At 41.1% G+C, this 15,449-nt stretch overlaps 1 protein-coding gene across 48 annotated transcripts in view; it reads left to right on the plus strand.

Moving 5' to 3' along the window:
- Positions 1-606: 606 nt before the first annotated feature.
- Positions 607-15,449, plus strand: part of LOC124003639 (gastrula zinc finger protein XlCGF57.1-like) — a 32,380-nt gene continuing 17,537 nt past the window's right edge. For 6 of the 48 annotated variants that reach the window (XM_046312071.1, XM_046312072.1, XM_046312073.1 and 3 more), the window contains exons 1-12: positions 612-789; positions 2,372-2,540; positions 2,847-3,032; positions 3,532-3,678; positions 4,247-4,373; positions 4,625-4,708; positions 5,477-5,560; positions 10,423-10,506; positions 12,623-12,706; positions 13,030-13,113; positions 13,763-13,846; positions 15,222-15,305. In XM_046312071.1, the coding sequence (XP_046168027.1) occupies positions 2,496-2,540; positions 2,847-3,032; positions 3,532-3,678; positions 4,247-4,373; positions 4,625-4,708; positions 5,477-5,560; positions 10,423-10,506; positions 12,623-12,706; positions 13,030-13,113; positions 13,763-13,846; positions 15,222-15,305 (1,093 nt within the window). In that variant the 5' untranslated portion in view covers positions 612-789; positions 2,372-2,495. Of the gene's footprint in view, positions 790-917; positions 1,161-2,371; positions 2,541-2,846; positions 3,033-3,531; positions 3,679-4,246; positions 4,374-4,624; positions 4,709-5,476; positions 5,561-10,422; positions 10,507-12,622; positions 12,707-13,029; positions 13,114-13,762; positions 13,847-15,221; positions 15,306-15,449 lie in introns of those variants that run through there. The other 42 variants (XM_046312079.1, XM_046312082.1, XM_046312081.1 and 39 more) reach the window with 30 other exon arrangements.

The following is a 15,449-nucleotide window of genomic DNA, read 5'->3' on the forward strand; positions in this document are numbered from 1 at the left end:
ATTCTCTAAAGCGACATTAGTGGTCTCTGGTGGTGGAGAAACTAATATTAAATTCTCTAGCAACCGCTCTGGTGGACATTCCTGCGGTCAGCATGCCAATTGTACAGTCCCTCAATGCTTGAGACATCTCTGGCATTGTGTTGTGCAGCAAAATTGCACATTTTAAAGTGGCCTTTTATTGTCCTCAGCACAAGGTGCACCTGTGTAATGATCATGCTCTTTAATCAGCTTCTTGGTACGCCACACCTGTCAGGTGGATGGATTATCTTGGCAAAGGAGAAACGCTCACTAACAACCCATTTGTGCACAACATTTTTGAAAAATAAGCTTTTTGTATGTATGGAAAATATTTCAGCTCATGAAACATGGGACTAACACTTAAGATTTTGCGTTTATGTTTTTGCTGTAATTGTAATTCAACGGACACTCGAATGGACTGTGTGCATCTGACCAACAGATTGAGAGATTATTCAGACAAAATCCTTGCTGGTGTTTTTTTTTAGGGGGAAGGCTGAACATCTACGTGTATAAATACAGACACTGTCGGGGCAAAGATACGTCTTTCTAAACTGAAATTATACGTGGTTCAGGCTACTAATTGATCCGAACTAAAATGGAGTAACGTTTTCACCTTCCAACATGGCAGACGTATATACCCATTTTCTCCAATCACATGGCAGGGTTCTCCTCGGGGAGCACATCCGGTGGCGTTTCCTGTGTTTGTAAATTGAAAGAAATTGGAACTCAGGCCACGGGCGTCGAAACACGACAAACGAGGAAATTTTAAAGGTAAACACCAAAAAACGACGTTTGAATATCACAAATGGTTTCACTTCTTGTATGTTTAGTCGTTTATCAGGCGATATTTGACATATTCGGCCTCCGTCTCTAAGCAAAAAAGCAGTGACTGACACGACTTGTTAGCTTGACAACAGGGGAGGGGGAGTACGCATCGACCATCACGAATGAATGTCTTTATCGGGAAATCTTGCTGTACTAGCTGCTTAGTCGTTTTGTGGCTAATCTGATCTCAATCCTCAAACTTGTTTTATATAGCTGGCTGTATTTATCCGGATCTAATTATATCGAAATTGCCTAATGATAAATTTATATTTCGATTTGTTGATGGGTGGCAACTGAAGTTAGTAAAATGTGATGATGTACGTGGAAGCCACTACTAGCTAACGTTAGCTACGTCGTTATTAGCTAGCTATCTGTTTCTGTTTTGGCTAGCGGCTAGTTAACTCCGATACAAATCATCGAGAGGCTATGATTACATTAACAATTTTGTAACTAGCAGACTCTTAACCTGAGCGATTAGTGCAATAATCTTTAAATGATTATAAGATTACGAGATAATCCTTTTAATTGTTGGGTTATGCCATTTAAATGTAACTTCAAGTAGCTAACGTTAGTATTTCTACCATTGCAGGCTAACTAGCAAACGTTAGCTAACAGCTACGTTTTAATTAAATGTGTTTCACTGTATATTACTACTTGATTGTCCATTGCCTTCCCACACTAGCTAGTTATTTCGTTAACTTCGCCAATTACAAAGTTAGTCGGTAGCTAGCTGCATCCAGGGAAAACTGCTCATATTTGCAACGATAACTAGACATTAGTGTATCAAAATGTTGCTGCTAGCTGCATGTAATAATGTTAGCTAGCTATGGGGTTGCTAAAAGATGGCTTTAGACTTTCCTTGGATCATTATTTAGCCAGAGCCTTATTATTTGACTATTGTTATTACATTGCATATATTTAGCTAGCTAGAGTTAGGTCAACTTTTTAAATGAGGAATATCTAAATGCATGGCTCTGGCTATAGCCATTAACTTGCCAATGTTGGTGCCATTGGTTTAATTTGTAAAATGTTTTTCAGCTGTATGGCTTTTCTTAATCATGGTAGTCAGTTAGGTTAACCTATCTACAGTATTAGCTGTTTGTCCCAAATTCATGGTAGCTAGCTATACTGTTTATAGTTTTTACACCTGTTTGCTAGCTAACATTAGCTGTATGATTATGTACACAATTGGAATTGGGTCCCTTACCGGATTGCTTGACCATCCCATTTTGGATATTAGCTAGATGTGTTGTATTAATGTGACCCGTGTTCAAGGCTTGTAGGCACAGCTCTTTCAGGATCATATTTCATAGCTAGCAAAGTGACCCGATGACAGTGACAAACAAGGAGTAAACCAAATGACCTTCTACAGTTATTATGGAGATGCTAGTTTTTGAGTTATAATTGGGTTTTGTGTGGTTGGTGCAGTTACAATCTGTGACTCATTGCTGGTTTTATTGTTTTTAAAAATCATTTCATTATTATTGAATGTATTTTTATGTATTGTCCACATCCTCCTCTTCCTCAGTTTTAGTGCTAGATGAGTGTGGTGGGTGTGGCCCCCCGTCAGACTGACCATCCTGATTGACGGATCCCTGGATGACCTTGTCCCCGCCCCCATCCCCGCCCTCACATACACCGTTCCCACTGCAATGTCACACCTGCCCAGCAGCTCAGTCCGCGACCATATGAAATGGGTTTGTTTTCCAACAAAAAAAATATAAAATGGCTACAAACAACATGCCTACTATTGGGCAACATTATACAGTATCTTTTGTCACTCAGGATGTGGTCGTCATAAAATGTAAAGTGCTTGATTTTAATTTTTATCATTGGGTTTCATACTGTTTCTTGTGTAACTGTAACTTGGCCTCTGACAGTCTGTGTGTTTGTATTCTCATTTGTTTAGCTCCTCTACACCCAGACTGGTTCTGTTTTATATATTTTTCAAAATGTCTGATTGGTACTAGATTTCCCTGACTCGGGCTCGGTTCTGTTCCTAGGCGGGGTTGCTTGGCTGTGAGGCTGTTCTCTCCAGTATGGCCCTGATGCAGGCCAGCTCCATGGCCGGTCCGCCCAAGAAGATGATGGCTCCACTCGGCCATGGTCCACCACCCCAGAGGGATGGTTTAGACCGCGGTCCTCAGAGCCACATGATCCTGCCATCTGGAATGAGCTGCCCACCCCTGGTTAGGAGGAGCTGGGGCAATGCAGAGGGGGAGGAGGGAACTTTGTTGTTTATCATTGTCACCCACTGAAAGAACAACAAATTAGAAATGGATATATTTCCCATTGGCTAGGTCTCAGAAGTAACTTACTGTGGCCTGCTAATATGCCTAAATAAGTCTTCATTAATGATTTAAAGAGGCTGCCAGAATATATACACCATTTAAAAGTAGTCGTAGGTTACCTTCTGTATTTCTCTTTTGACAATGTTTTTATTTGATTTTTTACTGTTAATTATTATTTGTTTTCCCAGCATAATCATCTAAATGATTCTAAAATCTCCTGTGGTTCATGTTTAAATTTCACACATTTAGAAAACATTCCTTGCATTCCGTTCTTGTTTTGTTTCTGTCTTGAAATGTAGGCCTTATCTGTAAGGTCCTTTCTCATTTTAAGCTTCATACCATCTCCACCGGGAAGGCTGATTCACAGGCTCCTCTCCCTCTTGTATGTGCTCCCCAGCTTATCCGGAAGGAGGCTGACTTCCACGCCCCCCGCCTGCTGGACGAGAAGGAGATGAGGGCCAACGAGGACATGCAGCTGAAAAAGAAGAACAGGAAGTCAGGAACGCCCTGTAAAGTGAGAGAGCAAGACGGGAGGGGAGGGAAGGTCAGTGTCTCTGAATTTTAAAGCAAAACAGCCTCCGTGTGTTTGGGAGAGATTGTGTTATAAAAACGGTCTGACGGTGTGTTTGTGGGTGTTTGGCTCGCTTTGTGCTTCTGTGTGTGTGTGTGTGACCTTTTTTTTGTCTCTCGCTGAGTTGGTGCCTTTGAGTTTGCACATTTTGTGTGGGGGGAGGAGTGCAGATGAGATGTGGAGGGGGTGGGGTTCTCTGGAGAGGAAAGAGGGGGGAGGGGAACACAATAACTGTTATTGTGTTTGAGGGGGGAGCAGTAACATGTGGGAGGGGGTTAACCCTTCTCTAGGTTTTGCTTTAAATGGTCAAAATGGTTAAAACATTGTTTTAATCCTGTACTACCTTAATTTAATTCAGCCTTTGTCAGCACTGGCTTTTCTCATACTAAAATGATTGTATCATATGTTTCCTTCTATACAACATGCTTGTTGTGGTGATTTAGTAGATGTGTACGTTTGCAAGTTTTTTTTTCTTCTTCTGTATGTTGTATTTAGGCCTACAATTGTATTCTGAGCCACTATTCTGTCATATCCTGCCTAGGTGGTTGTTGTGGACGAGAATGGTAACTGTCCAATATCCAAAGTGCAGAAAAACTTCATCTGTGATCACTGTTACGGAGCATTTAGGAGTGGATATCACCTGAAGAGACACATCCTCATTCATACAGGTATGTGTCCCAACCACAATGGCCTACTACTGGAAGTTTTCCATTACCAGTTAGGGAGATGTTTAACATGCTTAGCTAATACAGTAGGAAAATACATAAGGCCAGCAGAAACACGCGTTTGAATTAAGTGACCAGTGATTTTAATCTTGAGATGGCCTCCAAAAAGAGATTGTCTAGTGTCAGATTTTCATTCACAGTTTTTGGTGTTCTCTGTGGGGACCTTTCACTAAAACTGGTACTCTTCGGTTTAGGGGAGAAGCCGTATGCTTGTGGCATATGTGACATGAGGTTTATTCAGCGTTACCACCTGGAGAGACACAGCCTCATTCACACGGGTATGCGTCCTCTTACCGTACCCATCTCTCACTAAACAGGCTACACCTGTAGTGCTGCACCGGAACCCAAGTGTACAGGGTTTTCAGTGTTCTTTTGTCATTTGGACAGTAATTTCCAACAAAGCTCAACATTCCTTTCACCACAACTATGTGAAGGAGAGGGTTATCACAAATGTACAAATGGGTCCCCCAACACCAATGAGAGTACAAATGAAAGATCTATTTGGTACAAATGTTTATAGATTGGCCATAGGAGGCTGCACAAAGGTCACAGTTTTAGGAAAATGTTGCTTTTAGTAGGTGAAGGTGTTGCTAGTTTAGCAGTAGCTTTTTGTATGCAGTATGAGATTTTGAATAGAATTTACTGCATGGACATCAAGCGACTGATTTTCTGAGACATTGTGTAATATTGGTAAGTAGACTATTTGAAGAGTGGTCTATAGCTTCTCCTATATTGGAAAATAAAACACTGCTTTACACGTTTGCATTTTAAATTTACAGTGAAAACTATTTGCTTTAGATTTTTTTGTTATCTGATATTTGTGAAATTCTCATTTGACCAAAAGCAAGATGCATTCGGATCATAGTCAAGTATTATGGGTGTGTTCATCATTTGGCCATATGTTTATCCTTGTAAATATAACCAATAATCCTACTCATATTCATTTGAGTGGACAGTTTGCAATTTGGAATAAATCCTTTTTTTTTTCTTAAAAAAAAATTCTGTGCAGATTGAATAGCTAATATTTGTATGCTCTGTGTGTATAGGGGTGAAGCCGTACGCTTGTTCCATGTGTGACATGAGGTTTTTCCAGCGTTACCACCTGGAGAGACACAGCCTCACTCATACGGGTATGAGTCCTCTTTCCGTACCCATCTCACATAAAACAAGCGACCCATTTTACTCCTGTTTGTCATAGAGCAGCCTCTGAGTAGAAATGTATTGAGTGTCAAATCAAAAAGACCGCATGGCAGTTGGCCAGCTTCGGGAGAGCTCAGGATGTGACAAAGATCTTTATGCTCGGACAAAAACCATGTGGCCTTCATATAGGTATAAATGCAAACTTAATATACAGTTACTGTGCCTTCAGGAAGTATTCATACCCGTTGACTTATTCCACATTGTTGTGGCCTAAATTCAAAATGGATTACATTTTTTTTCCCTCTCACCCATCTACACAAAATACATGTTTTTAGAAATGTTTGCAAATGTATTGAATCTGAAATACAGATATCTTACTTAAATAAATATTCACACCCCTGAGTCAATCCATGTTAGAATCACCTTTTGCAGTGATTACAGCTGTGAGCCTTTCTGGGTAAGTCTCTAAGAGCTTTGTACACCTGGATTGTACAATATTTGCACATTTCTTCATTTAAATCTTTGTCAAATTGGGTGTTGGTCATTGCTAGGCATCCATTTAAGTCTTGCCATAGATTTGCAAGACAATTTTATATAGAGCTGTAACTAGGCCACTCGAACAGTTCCTAGAGGGTGAATGTTCCGATCGCCAAACCAACTGTTAGATCGCCAAACATTTCTGTACGATAAGCCTTGCGTTCCAATTATTTTGACTTCATCTCGCACTGTTGGCAGTAGATGCACCCGATTCTGCGGCCTTGCACGCCGAGTAGGAGACGTGTCCCATTCTAAACTTTTAAAACCATGACTAGAGAGAGCCTGTCAATGTCTATATTAAAGCGCTGCTGTTTATCAGTGAGTTCATGTTTACGTTTTTACTTAGCACTGTCAACACTTTCTATTCAACACTTTTTCTTCTTATCAGCCGTTCTCCCTACTTCCACTCGCTCTACAACTGGCGTTGCAGTGAATGAATGAGTAGGAAAGTGTATCGATAGGCTTGCGTTTATTAGCGGCTTGCACCTTTTTGTAATATCGAGGAATATTTCATTTGTCTGGTCATAGGAGTAACGCATACAGTTTTACATGAGGTAGAAACAATGCGGTGCAGCTCGAGTTTTGCCATCAGCTGGAAGAACGTTTCTTTGGTCAGTGTCAGGGGAGGAAAGAGAGAGTGGAGGGATGTTGAAGCGGACCGTTAGTCTGCTGCCCTCTTCCCTCTGCTGAGTCTGGCTCCATCAGCCCAGCGAAATAAAAATATAAAGCAAATTATTTAAATGTTATTTCACTTTTTAAAATTGAACCTTTATTTAACTAGGCAAGTCAGTTAAGAACAAAATCATATTTACAATAACGGCCTACCAAAAGGCAAATGGCCGCCTGCGGGAATGGGGGCTTGCATTAAAAATATAGGACAGAACACACATTACAACAAGAGACATCACTGCACTACATAAAGAGATACCTAAGACAACATAGCATGGCAGCAACACATGACAACACAACATGGTGGCAGCAACACATGACGACACAGCGTGGTAGCAACACAGCGTGGTAGCAACACAGCGTGGTAGCAACACAGCGTGGTAGCAACACAGCGTGGTAGCAACACAGCGTGGTAGCAACACAGCGTGGTAGCAACACAGCGTGGTAGCAACACAGCGTGGTAGCAACACAGCGTGGTAGCAACACAGCGTGGTAGCAACACAGCGTGGTAGCAACACAGCGTGGTAGCAACACTGCGTGGTAGCAACACTGCGTGGTAGCAACAGAACATGGTACAAACATTATTGGGCACAAACAACAGTACAAAGGGCAAGAAGGTAGAGACAACAATACATCACTTGAAGCAGCCACAACTGTCAGTAAGAGTGTCCATGGTTGAGTCTTATTTTTTTATAATTTTGTAATTTTTTTTAGAAGAGATTGAAATAACTGTCCAGTTTGAGTGTTTGTTGCAACTCGTTCCAGTTGCTAGCTGCAGCGAACTAAAAACAGGAGCGATTAGCTTTAACAGAATGTGACTGGCAGGGCGGGTGTTGTATGTGGAGGATGAGGGCTGCAGTAGATATCTTAGATAAGAGGGTTTTATAAATAAGCATCGACGGGCATACAGAGATGACCAGTTTACAGAGGGGTGAAGTGACGTGTCTTAGAAGGAGCATTGGTGGCACATCTGATGGCTGAATGGTAAAGAACATCTAGCCACTCTAACACCCGTACCTGCCGATCTATAAATTACGTCTCCATAATCTTGCATGGGTCGGATGGTCATCTGAATCAGGGTTAGTTTGGCAGCTGGCGTGAAAGAGGAGCGACTACGATAGAGGAAACCAAGTCTAGATTTCACTTTAGCCTGCAGCTTTGATATGTGCTGAGAGAAGGGAGTATGGCTAGACTGTACACTGTCCAAGTACTTGTATGGGGTGACTACCTCCAGCTCTAAACCAGGGCTGTCCAACCCTGCTCCTGGAGAGCTACCATCCTGTAGGTTTTCACTCTGTCCCTCATCTAGCGCACCTGAATCTAATAATTAGCTAGTTGATGTGCTGTATCAGGTTGGTTATACCCGGGGTTGGAGTGTGAACCTACAAGAGGGTAGCTCTCCAGGAGCAGGGTTGCGCAGCCCTGCTCTAAACCCATCAGAGGTTGTAATCATACCTGTAGTAATCACACTTAGCTATGCCTCACAAGTAATACATTAACTGGTCTATTACCGGTGTGATCATATTGCCTACCTCAAATGTTGAAATATAATTAAAAAGTGGTGTGAGAAGAACAAGAATGCATTTAGGGCAATTCAAGCAAAGCGAATATGTGGCGATAATGTTTTGGGCCTGTAGCCTGCAGCACAAATACCATTCCTACAGTACAGTTTTATTTTTTTGCATTTTTTTACCTGCTTTTTCTCCCCCTTTTTCGCGGTATCCAATTGTTAGTAGCTACTACCTTGTCTCATCGCTACAACTCCTGTACGGTCTCGGGAGAGACTAAGGTCGAAAGTCATGCGTCCTCCAATACACAACCCAACCAAGCCATACTGCTTCTTAACGCAGCGCGCATCCAACCCGGAAGCCAGCCGCACCAATGTGTCGGAGGAAACACTGTGCGCCCGGCCCACCACAGGAGTCGCTGGTGCGCAATGAGACAAGGATATCCCTACCGGCCAGACCCTCCCTAATCTCTAGTCCTTGCCGATGACAAGCATACCCATAACATGATGCAGCCACCGCAATGCTGGAAAATAGGGGTTGTGGTAATCAGTGACGTGTTGTTGGATTTGCCCTAACAGAACACTTTTTATTCAGGACTTTAAAGTACATTTCTTTGCCACATTTTTTGCAGTTTTACTTTGGTGTCTTATTGCAAACAGGATGCATGTTTTGGAATATTTTTTTCTGTACATGCTTCCTTTTTACTCTGTCATTTAGGTTAGCATTGTGGAGTAGCTACAATGTTGATCCATCCTCAGTATTCTCCAAGCTGTTTTAAAGTTACCATTGGCAGCATGGTGAAATCCCGGAGTGATTTCTTTCCTCTCCAGCAATTGAGTTAGGAAGGATGTCTATCTTTTATAGTGACTGGGGTGTATTGCTACACCATCCAAAGTGTAACTGTTTTAATTTAACTAGGCAAGTCATTTAAGAACAAATTATTTACAATGACGGCCTACACTGGGCCCGGATGATGCTGGGCCAATTGTGCGCTATCCTATGGGACTCCCAATCACAGCCGGTTGTGATACAGCCTGGATTCGAACCGGGGTGTCTAGTGACGCCTCAAGCACTGAGATGCCTGTGCATTAGACTGCTGCGACACTCAGGAAATGTAATGTGTTTTTTATTTATTTTTAATATAATTATTTTTTTAACCCATCTGCCAATGGGTGCCCTTTGTGAGGCATTGGAAAACTTCCCTGGTCTTTGGTTGAATCTGTTTGAAATTCACTGCTAGACTGAGGGACCTTACAATTATCTGTATGTGTGGGGTACAAAGATGAGGTAGTTTATTTAAAACATGTTTAACAATATTATTGCACACAGTGAGTCCATGCAACTTATGTGACTTCTTAATTAAGCACATTTTTAGGCTTGCCATAAAAGGGTTTGAATACTTACTGATTCAAGACATTTCAGATTTAAATTTTTAATCAATGTGTGTGTGTGTATATAAAAAATCCTAAAACATCATTCCACTTTGGCATTATGGGGGTATTGTGTGTAGGCCAGTAAAAACGCAATCTCTATTTGATCCATCTTAAATTCAAGCTGTAACACAACAAAATGTGGAAAAAGTCCAGGGCTGTGAATACTTTCTGAAGGCACTGTATATGTATTTAAATTGTTTAAAACTATCAGACTCATGGGGCAAAAGTCAGTCTCTTGCCTACAGAGGGAATGGTCTCTTGATGTCCAAGCCTTGCACATTACTTACTGGTCCTAGTTCATGTCTAGTTATTGTAATTGATAATGGCTTGAAGTTGGTACAGATTATTACTGATGACAATTTTGTTTTAGGTAAAATCTTATTTTGATGTCAGTGAAGGGTTTCCTCTCTTACACTTTGCCAGCTAACATTTCTGTAGTTTAATTCCCAATTGTTGCCATTGAACCCAAATTGAATTTGAATGGGCATAAAACATTTTCTTGTTTTAACCTTAAATGCACACTGGAGTGTTTGTCCCCAGGGGTTAAGACATGGCAACAAACATTTGACCTCTAGTACTAGAACTAATCAGTCCTTACATTTGTGTGAAATGTATATGGTTATAGTTTGGGAGTTGGGTATTGTTTTGTGTTCCACTTTATGCAATAGGAACACTAGCTAATACATTGATACTCTGTGTGCATAGGGGTGAAGCCGTTTGCTTGCAACATGTGTGACATGAGATTCTTCCAGCGTTACCACCTGGCGAGACACAGCCTCACTCATACGGGTACTGGTTCGCACACCGTACCCCTCTTAACAATGGGCTATAAACACTGATGCTGCACTTAAGCACCAATACACAGGTTTCTTATGTTGTACTTCACAACAAACTAGGCTTTTAGAACCGCTTAACAATTTGTGGCTTTCAATTAATATCTCTGGATTCACTATCTTGGCAATTTCATTGTCTTGGTAAATTGCCAAACCAACCCTTTAGTAGGATAGTGCATTAATAAGCTATATTTGTATACTCAAATGACTGAGTTATGCTGATAATTGTTTTGAATTACATTATAGCCCTTTTAAAATATTTTGAGTGCATTCAGAAATTATTCAGACCCCTTCACTTTTCCACATTTTGTTATGCCTTTTTGTACAGCCTTGTTCTAAAATTTATCAAATATTTTTTTCCCTCGTCAATCTACACACTACCCCATAATTACACATTGAAAACTGTGTTTTAGACATTTTTGCAAATGTATTAAAATTAAAGAACAGTCATACCTTATTTACATAGATATTCATACCCTTTGCTATGATACTCGAATTTGAGCTCTGGTGTATCTTGTTTCCATTGATCATCCTTGATGTTTCTACAACTTGATTGGAGTCCACCTGTGGTAAGTTCAATTGGACATTCTTTGGAAAGGCACACACCTGTCTATATAAGGTCCCACAATTGACAGTGCATGTCAGAGGAAAAACCAGGCCATGAGGTCAAAGGAATTGTCCGTTGAGCTCCGAGACAGGATTGTGTCGAGGCACAGATCTGGGGATGGGTACCAAAACATTTCTGGAGCATCGAAGCTCCCCAAGAACACATTGGCCGCCATCATTCTTAAATGGAAGAAGTTTGGAACCATCAAGACTCTTCCTAATGCTGGCTGCCTGGCCAAACTGCGGAATCGGCGGAGAAGGGCCTTGGTCAGGGAGGTGGCCAAGAACCCGATGGTCACTCTGACAGAGCTCCAGAGTTCCTCTGTGGAGATGGGAGGACCTCCAGAAGGACAACCATATCTGCTGCACTCCACCAATCAGGCCTCTATGGTAGTGGCAAGACGGAAGCCACTCTTCAGTAAAAGGCATGTGACAGACAGCTTGGAGTTTGCCAAAAGGCACGTAAAGGACTCCGACCCCAAGAAGGAAGATTCTCTGGTCTGATGAAACCAATAACTTTTTGGCCTGAATACCAAGAGCCACGTCTGGAGGAAACCTGGCACCATCCTTACGGTGAAGCATAGTGGCAGCATTCTGCTCTGGGGATCTTTTTCAGTGACAGGGACTGGGAGACTAGTCAGGCTCAAGGGAAAGAATTATAAAATATTAGAGAGTGGTGTGTTAATGTGTTTTATAAATCTGTTTTTTCTAGTCGGTGGTCTCTAACCAAGTTTCTCATATTTGATGACAACGTGCTCCAGAGGACCTCAGAATGGGGTGAAGGTTCACCTTCCAACAGGACAATGGCCCTAAGCACATTGCCAAAACGATGCTGGAGTGACTTCGGGACAAGTCTCTGAATGTCCATTGGGGGTACCAGCCAGAGCCCAGAACCCGATCGAACATCTATGGAGAGACCTGGAAATAGCTGGGCAGCAACTCTCCCCATCCAACCTGACAGAGTTTGAGAGGATCTGCAGAGAAGGATGGGAGAAACTCCCCAAATACATGTGTGCCCAGCTTGTAGCGACATACGCAAGAAGACTCTAGGCTGTAATCGCTGCCGAAGGTGCTTCCACAAAGTACAGAGTAAAGGGTCTGATTACTTATGTAAATGTAATATTTCAGTGTTTTATTTGTAATAAATTAGTAAAACGTTCTAAACCTGTTTTTGCTATGATATTGTGTGTAGTTTAATGAGGTGAAAAAATGATTTAATCCATTTTAGAATAAAGCTAACTTTAACGAAATCTGGATGAAGTCAAGGGGTCTGAATACTTTCCCCAATCAACTGTTGAATAATGGAATGTCTCAGTGTAAGCTTTGCATGGCTATTGTGACGTCTCAGATCATTTTAATTGCTGCCCGTGTTCTGGCGCATCAGGCTTTCTTCGATGAGTGTTAAGGACTACTTAAACATAGGGCAAGAGGCAGACTTCTCTAAAGTTGGTGCTCTGTGTGTATAGGGGTGAAGCCATACGCTTGCTCCATGTGTGATCAAAGATTTTTCCAGCGTTACCACCTGGCAAGACACAGCCTCAAACATACGGGTATGGGTCCGCTCACCGTACCCATCTCACATATTTAGGTACTCCAGTGAAATAATTGTACGTAAGACCATCGAGTTTGGATTCGTACAAACAATGAAATATTGCAGATGTACTCCAAGAAGCTCTATAGGAACAGCTTTAATTAGTTTTGCAATGTTATGGACACGTTCCACCGCTGCCACTACTTTTAAAATAGGCCACTGAGTTTTCAAAAATGTTTGTCCATATGTTTGTGTCTGGCACAATACAAACCCATTAATATATGCATGATGCTCTTAACAAGCCTTATATACTGACATGACTGGTGATCTGTGTGTGTATAGGGGTGAAGCCGTACGCTTGCTCCATGTGTGACATGAGGTTCTACCAGCGTTACCACCTATCGAGACACAGCCTCACTCATACGGGTATGGCGTCTGCTCACTGCTACCTCACTGGAGCTAGTGACGCAACATTATTCAGTTGAATGTACATGTTAAGTCCCCAACAGCCCCATGCATTGTCAAATGTTCTGACAAAACGTATTTGTAGGGTTAGGCCACTTTTTTAGCACTCAGGGTATTCAGTGTTGGTTGTCCTTGTGTTGGTAACCCCTTAATCTCAAAGTGAATGGAATGAAGAGGCTTTGTTGGAAACTACTGTCCACTGGAAAGAGCAATCTCAATCTCCATGTTATCAAATATTAGAGTTGTTTTATACATCCAGGTTTTTTCTAGCCAGTGATCTCCTAACGAAGTTTCTCATATAATTGACTCGTATTTTTAATAAGGGGAGTGATTTATCACCAGATGATATTAATTTAAGTGATGTTTTTTAGCTTTAGAGAAAGGCATTGTATGATTTGAGAAATGTAATTGCAAGCACTCTTAAGGGTAGTTGCAAAATTTTTCTTTTCATTAGTTCCCCTCGAAGTGATTTTATACAATTATTTAAGTTGTAGACAGGAAATCCAGCATGTTAATGTCTAAATTTTTTACATTATTTTTTTATCGGGGAATGCATATTTTAAAACTGACAAAGATGGCTAATATCTGTCTGCTCTGTGTGTGTGTTTAGGAGTGAAGCCATATGCTTGTTCCATGTGTGACATGAGGTTTATTCAGCGTTACCAACTGGAGAGACACAGCCTCACTCATACGGGTATGTGTCCTCACTTTAAATCTCCCTCTCGCTTCAATCTGACATTGCAAATGTCATGCATGAGCCCCACTGCAATGTGTGGTTACATGAGTTGTCGGTGTCATGTTGGGGTATAATGGAATTGAATTCATACATATGACTGCATCAAACTCGAGTTTGTGTTGTTAAAGGCATTTTATTTCCAAATCAAAGACTATTGTCCCAGCACAGCACTACCAATACTTCGCCTTGATTCCTGTCAGATCTTAGAGAAAGATCTTGAATATTGTTTTATGTAGGCAAAAGATTTCCAAGCGAACCAGTTTAGAGGACTGATAGATTTGAATCAAACCCCCAAATCATTGCACAACATTTGTAAATCGATGTCCCAGTTCCGATTAAAACCCTTTGAACCCCCATGTTGGAATTGAGCTTGAGGTCTGGCTAAGAGCCACAACTTCAGGCTGACTGTATTTCCAAAAATGTCCTATGGAAGCCATCTTTGATGGCGTTTAGAATAGCAGGTGAACCAGACCGCTTCAGGCGTTTGAGACGTCACAATAGCATGCCAAAAATCACATGGTTGTGTCAATGTGTTATGTTTAAATATGTACCAACTGCTTAAAATGTTCACATCTAATGTTCATATGAACAGCATGATGTGAAGCTATGTGTCCACTGCCATTTTCACCCCAAATTCTAACCAAACTCAGCAAAATTGCAATTGTTATTAGGTAAACCATTGGAATCATTGGTAGCTGGTAGCCACGCTTAGGCTACAACAGTGATTTTACCTTGTATTATGGTGGTGTATTAGAGCATTGCCTTTTCTTAGCATTGCCCTTTTGAACATTAACTGCCTAATACTCATTGGGCGCTAAAATCGAGTCCCAATTGGATTAGTAGGTTGTACCTTTTTGACCAACTGCTGTAACACAATTTTCTGTTAAATAAAATTGTCTGGTGAACAAGACAAACTGTGCTAAGCTTATTTAGCTGCACTAAAGGTAAAGAAATAATCCACTCAAATCTTTTGGTCTTTTTTTTTATTTTCGTCCACTGTTTTATATAGTCCCAAAATGTTTCCCTTGTCAGCGATCAAGTTTTCAAGAGATGGGTCTTTCAAAAAGCTATTTGTCACGTGCCACATCAACATGGTGATGCGAAACACTTCTTCATGATGTGGAAAGTGATCATTTCGTTCTTGAAAGTCCTATATCGGAACTTGATTGCTGAAATGCAAAACATTTTTGGACTACCATCAGTGCACTAATGAAAAAAATAACAAAATATGAGTGGATTATTGCTTTAAGATTGATCATTTTTGGCAGTTGAACTTTTTTATACTGAAGTTGGTGCTCTGTGTGTGTGTGTGTGTGTGTGTGTGTGTGTGTAGGGGTGAAGCCATTTGGTTGCACCATGTGTGACAAGAGGTTCTTCCAGCGCTACCACCTGGCAAGACACAGCCTCACTCATATGGGTATGCACCCTCTCACCTTTTCCCTGTAATTAAACCCTAGTATACAGGGTTGGCAGGATTTATGAATTAGTCATGCACAAAAAAAATGTTTTAATATCCCCAAAAAGTTCTTAATTTAATTCTGTTAAGATGAGAATGGGTTAG

The sequence above is a fragment of the Oncorhynchus gorbuscha genome, linkage group LG18 (genome assembly GCF_021184085.1).
Source record: "Oncorhynchus gorbuscha isolate QuinsamMale2020 ecotype Even-year linkage group LG18, OgorEven_v1.0, whole genome shotgun sequence".
NCBI lineage: Eukaryota > Metazoa > Chordata > Actinopteri > Salmoniformes > Salmonidae > Oncorhynchus > Oncorhynchus gorbuscha.